Genomic DNA, 6,414 nt, shown 5'->3' on the forward strand with positions numbered 1-6,414 from the left:
TTCAGTTTAAATGATTGAATTTGAGAAGAAATTTTAGGTCTCCTTGAATAGACTTTAAGGGGTTGATCAGAGGGTTGAGGTGGATTAATAGAATTTTCTGCTCCCCTTGCACGTAATTCTTGAATATGTTCAGTGGCAGATTTAGCAGGAACATTTGGCTCATTAAATGGAGAAGGATTTGTAGAAACAATGAGAAGCATAACAATAGGAAGAGATAGAGACAGGTCCCAATGCTTCTTTTCTGTAGATATCTCCCCATGAAGAGAAGTAGGGGAGTAGTAAGGTTGATGTTTAAGGAAGAAAACATCACAGGACACATAGAATTGTTTGGCCATAGGAGAATAACACTTACACCCTTGCTGTGTTGGGGAATAACCAACAAAAACACATTTTAAAACTTTTTTTTCTATCTAGTTTACCCTGATGTATAGATTGAATATGAACAAAAGTAGTGCAGCCAAAGACCCCTAGGGTAAGAGAGTTAAGAATGCGGATGTTAGGAAAGATTTTCAGCAAACAACTCCAAGGAGTTTTGAAATTAAGGGTTTTAGAAGGAAGCCTATTAATTAGGTATGCAGTAGTTAACAAAGCTTCCCTCTAGAAAGAGTTAGGAACATTGCTAGAGAACATAATGAATCTAGCAACTTCAAGGAGGTGTCTGTTTTTTCTTTCAGCTATCTCATTTTGCTGTGGGGTGTAAAGGCAAAAGCTTTAATGAAAAATACCATGACCGGAACGGTATTTTGTGAAATTTGGGCCAAAGTATTCCATCCCATTATCCAATTTGAGAATATGAATAGAGGATTAAAACAATTTTTTAACAAGTTTATGAAACCGAATAAAAATTGCACTGGCTTTAGACTTGTTTTTCATTAGATAAACCCAACACACTCTTGAGTGATCATCAATAAAATTATAAAAGTAATAAGCCAGCAAGTACTAGTTAAGGTTGGAACCCAAGTTGGTCCCCAAATATCACTGTGAATAAGAGGGAATGGTATGGAAGGTTTAAAAGTGTGAGAAGGATGAGAATTACAAGATTGTTTGGCAAAAGCACACTGTTCACAATTAAAAGAAACAATGTCTTTATTACCAAATAATCTAGGGTACAAGCGTTTTAGGTAAACAAAATTAAGATGACCTAATCGCTTATGCCACAACATAATATCACAATGAGACAAAGAAAATGAATTAAAAGATCTGTAAGGAGTGGGATTGGACAGAAAATAGAGACCATTTTTTCCTTCAGCATTGCCAATCATCTACCCTAAAATTAGGTCCTGAAAAACACAAGAAGAAGAAGAAAACTTAACTACACACTGCATATCTCTAGTCAATTTACTAACTGATATAATATTGTAGTTGATATTCAGAACATGTAAAACGGACAAAAGTATTAATCCTGGCAATTTAATATCTCTTTTTCTGGCTGCACTAGTCACACTGCCATCTGCTACTACAACTTGGGCATTATCATTACATTTCTCATATGTAGAAAATAGGAAGGAACAGCTGGTCATATGATCTGATGCTCCTAAATCTATAATCCACATATTTTCAGAATTTCAGTGAGATAACAAAGAGAACTGAAAATTGCCTCGTTGAGCAACTACAACATTAGAGACTATATGTTTAGGTTCTTTAGATACCTTGGATTGAGATAAAAGATTTTTCAAAATCCCCATATGTTCTGCAGTAAATGGAGGAGTATTGCCAGGTTTCTTATCTGCCGGAACTGATTTGGTAACATAGACCAGCTTAGATTGGTCCCTTTGATTCTTTGATTTCCAATTTGTAGGTTTTCCATGCAGTTTCCAACAAGTCTCCCTAGTGTGATTAGGTTTGTTGCAGTAATCACACCATAGGTTCTTGTCTTTATTCTTCTGATTTTTCTGATGGGATGGACTGTTCTGATGAACTGCCAAAGCAAAGTTTTGAATACCTATATCTAGAGGAGATGAGTTGTTAAGCATCACCTTCTTGAGGCTTTCCTCTCTTCTAATTTTAGCAAAGGCCTCACAAATGGAGGGAAAAGGTTTAGAACCTAGGAGTCGGCCACGAACTTCATCCAAGTCCTTGCTGAGTCCATGCAAAAAATCACTCTTTCCTGCTCAAGCATCTTGACGTATTTGGCACTATCTTCAGAACAGTGACAATTTATGTCATAGAATAGATCCATTTCCTGTCATAATGCTATTAAAACATTGTAATATTCAGTCACTGGCATATTACCTTGTCGAGTAGTCCTAATGGCTGATCGAATCTCAAAGCATTATGAGGTGTTTTCAAGGTCTGAATAGTTTTCTTGTACTGCTGTCCAAATATCCTTTGCAAGTTTGTATAATAGGTAAGTCCTTCCTATTTTTGGCTCCATAGAATTTATGAGCCAAGCCATAACAATAGAATTCTCAACATCCCAGGTTAAATAGTTAGGTGTTGTTTTAGGAGGCATGGGAAGAGATCCATCAGGATAGCCTACTTTTCCTGTACGCTTCATTACCAACAAGACTGATTAAAACCATTCCAGAAAATTTGTCCCATTCAATCTATGTTGGGTAATTTGAAGGGAATGAAAATCAAGGTTTGAAGGGATGGAAGTCATAGACTGAGATGGTGCATCAGGGATCAAAGAGGTGGCAAAGATTGTCAGAGGAAGAGGAATTATCCACCATAAGCATAGGAACCGATAAGTTTAGATGACATAACCGGAGGGGAAGGAATCGGCCAATAGGATTGTTGGCTCTGGTACCATGAACAAAACAGAAAAAACCAGCTGATTGAAGCAACTTAGGATGAATACTCAACTAGAGAGGAAAAAGGTTTACTTGATTAAAATGGAAAAACTGCTTCAATACATTATTGAACTTACAAATGGGATATATATACAAGAATTCTTCTACAACATCTCCTAAAAACAGGAAAAAATTGAATATCTTTAAAGGATAAAGTTTATCACTAAAGTTGGAATTATCACTTGTAATCAACTGTCTTCTTTTTCTTAGGAACCTTATCTCTTTATCAATTTATTCTTTTGTAATCTTTCCTTATCTCCAACAAATCTCTTAGTCTCATCTGAATTCAGAATTTTGATTTCCCAACTCTTATCTCTTTTTCTTGATATTCCAACAGCACCAAACACCCATGCAGACCATACATAACTTCCATAAAACAAAGTGCAATGTGAAGAATCCAAAGTCATTTTGCAAGACTGAATCCTAGAAATGTAAGCAACAAAACTTTGAACGGAACCAGAAGAATAGCGTTGCCAATGGTCAATATCCAACCATGAATATGACAACTTTGATTCATATTTTTCTCGAACACCTTATTCGCGTTTGGCCAATGTTTTGCTTATGCTGTATTAATGTAACTCCTATATCCTCTAAACTAAGAGGCAGAACAATAATTTACTAAATTTTAGTTACTATCAGTTGATTTGAGTAGTGGTGCCAATTGTAGTTACATCAGGCTAAGTCTTCTAACATTGATAAGGTAAGCAGACCAAAAAAGAAAAACCAACGACAGAAAACCAGAGCAAAAAACGTCTCAGCCATATAAAAAAAGAATAATGATATGTGGACCGATTTAATTGGGAAAAATACCATGCAGAATGGTATTGAACAGGATTTCAAATTTCCTCTGCATAAGTATTGAACATGCACTCCACAACATCATAAACGGTTGCTAACCAACTCTACGCAAATGAATGACGCGAGATTTCAATTAATTTCATTACGAATTTATGATAAATCAGTTTGAATTCATATCTGACAATTCCACTACCTGGTCGTTCGTCACAACGTCGTCGAGAGAGTTTTGCGACAACTGAGAGAAGATTCCATGCTGAGATGAAACTCCCTGCGAAAACGACTGTTGAGATGGCTGCGAGCGAATCTGAGACATTTGGCTCCTGCCAAAAGCCGCCGAGGTCCCCGCTCCATTCGAAACGATGCTCGATCTCCTACTCACTCATCATCATCAAAACAGAACACAATTTCAACTACAACAACGGATACCATGCATATATGAACGTAGTTTCCGAAGAAGGAATCGAACCTTGAATGAGGAGGGAGAACTGAAATGGCGCTGAGATCGCAAGCTTTGTTGATCTTCAACTTCATTTCATCAAAACCAATTGCTGAGCTCGGACGGTTCGCTTTTACCCTAAGATATTGATGAAGGGATCGATAGCTTATCCAACTCGATGTGATCAGCTGGACCGCTCGAATCTCCAAAATTTGAGGTGGTTTCGTGCATCAAGCGTTTGGCTGAAGCCCTATTTAGACGAGCGTGTTTTGAGCCTACAAGAAATAGGCGGGAAAATTGAGCGCTATTTACGGATTTAAGTGTGATATTTTTAAATTGAAGGGGAAGGAAAAGAAGAAGGAGAAGGAGAGATTAGTAAACTGTAAACAAAACAAATAAATTACAAGAATTATTTTAAAGAATGTCTAAGGTGATAGTCGAGTTGGGGCAAATAATATGTTGGATTTGCACTCGTGATTCGTGAATTCGATTCTTATTTTATGCAATAAGGCGCAGGGCCGACTTAAAGCATGCCTATAAAGGGATCCAATAAATTTTTTTTGTCAAATTTAATGGTTAAAATATTTAAATATTTTAACATTAAAAATATTTTTTATAGGCCCTAATAAATTTCTAATGATAAATATTTTAGTATTAAAAATGGACTCTAATAAAATTTTTATATTTTTTATTATTTTTTAAAAAAAATCTAAATTTTAAATGATCTAGGACTCCTAACTCTCATGAGCCGACTCTGTGAAGCGAAATCTTACACTTATAATTTATTTTTTTTGTTAAAATTGAGGGCACGACCACCGAGAGCTGCACAAAGGCAGTGATTTCAATAATTATTTTTAAGAAATTATTAAATCATATAAAAATTTTGGACTGAAATTACATGATATTTAAGTACACAAAGATATAGCTATTAAAGAATTGGGCCTGGCAGTGGATCGGCTGCTCAGAACGGGCCCTCCCGAAACCCCTGCAGGCGGCCACCTCGTCGACGACTAGTATAGTATTCGGCAAGAGGATCTGATCCACCGGCACACAAAGTGTAAGTAAGCAGACTGGTTCAAACGACAACGTAACTGTCATTGAGATTGTTCCAATAACATATTGCTTAAAATATAGCATTATTATGTCAGTTTCAAATATTATTATTATTATAGCAACTTGGAATCCTAATTGGCGTTGATCTCATCCTTGCCTTGTTTTCTTTAACCAAAACAGAAAACCTAACAAATTTTAATATTTTAACTAATTGGACCTGATTGGGTTGCTTTGCCTTGGCCATCGTGGATTATTATTAATTATTATTATTATTAGAATGTATTATGGAATATGCTTTTTAAGGTTGCGTAAGGAAGCGAGAGCCATGTGCCTCTCTCTCCCCCTCTCTCCCCCTCTCTCTCTCTGCGCGCTGACCTTTCGTGCTTTGGATTTGGAGAATCCTCCATGGTTGTCCCCGTCACTTATCATGTTCTAATAATCATTAATTCCATACGTAATGCTTCTAACGTAGCCATTGGTGAGCAATCTTTCTTTTGCTTGCGCTTCACGCTTCAATATTAATATTCCTATTCCCAAAAACGATATGTCATTTAAAGGCATCCATATTTTAGACAATATTCATTTTACTATTTTCATTCTTCGTAAAATGTAAGTTTTAATTTCTTATAATTAAGTAGATTTTACATATAACCTTTAAAAATTGTACTGCTATCCCAGTACTTTTAGAAAAATCACTGACTTCTTTTGAGTTTTATAAATCCGAATCAATTTCTTGAATATCAAAGAAAAGCAAATAAGTATATATATCTAAAAAAATAAAATCTCCAACATGTTGAAAACCAAGTTAGCCCTTAATATGTGACCTATATCGAGATCACCATACAGGATGTCTTTGGTTAAAAAAATTGAGGTTGAAAAGCAATTGAAGGGTTTATTAAGCCCATCTAGCACATCATCTTGAGGTGCACCAGAGCTTTTTTACGAAAAAGAAATATGAGAGTTTACAAATTCGTCATTGATTATAGGCAATTAAATGAGGTTATCATTTGTAATTAGTATATGTTAGCTTGCATATATAATTTATTAATTTGAATAATTAGAAGGTGCAAGGAGATTTGTTAAGATTGATTCACAATATAGATACAATCAATTTAGCATGAGAAAAGAAGATATTCCTCAACCCATTTTTTGTACACAATAAGTTCCTAGTTCAGATCATTTGAGCTCACAAATGTCCTAATGACATTCATGGATACAATGCATAGGGTGTTTATGCCTTATTTGGATCAATTTTTCATTTTTTTTTTCATAGATGCCATTTTGGTTAACTTTAGGACAGATGAGGAGCACTTGCATGTGGTATTATAGACCATT

At 35.4% G+C, this 6,414-nt stretch overlaps 1 protein-coding gene across 1 annotated transcript in view; it reads right to left on the reverse strand.

Moving 5' to 3' along the window:
* The window catches only part of LOC127801201 (putative recombination initiation defects 3), a 29,563-nt gene extending 25,280 nt beyond the window's left edge, over positions 1-4,283 (reverse strand). The window contains exons 1-2 of the mRNA XM_052336109.1: positions 4,057-4,283; positions 3,784-3,961 (exon numbers count right to left, since the gene is read on the reverse strand). Coding sequence (XP_052192069.1) covers positions 3,784-3,961; positions 4,057-4,121 — 243 coding nt within the window. The 5' untranslated portion in view covers positions 4,122-4,283. The remainder of the gene's footprint in view (positions 1-3,783; positions 3,962-4,056) is intronic.
* Between the last annotated feature and the right edge of the window lie 2,131 nt (positions 4,284-6,414).

The sequence above is a fragment of the Diospyros lotus genome, chromosome 5 (genome assembly GCF_014633365.1).
Source record: "Diospyros lotus cultivar Yz01 chromosome 5, ASM1463336v1, whole genome shotgun sequence".
NCBI classification, from domain to species: Eukaryota; Viridiplantae; Streptophyta; class Magnoliopsida; order Ericales; family Ebenaceae; genus Diospyros; species Diospyros lotus.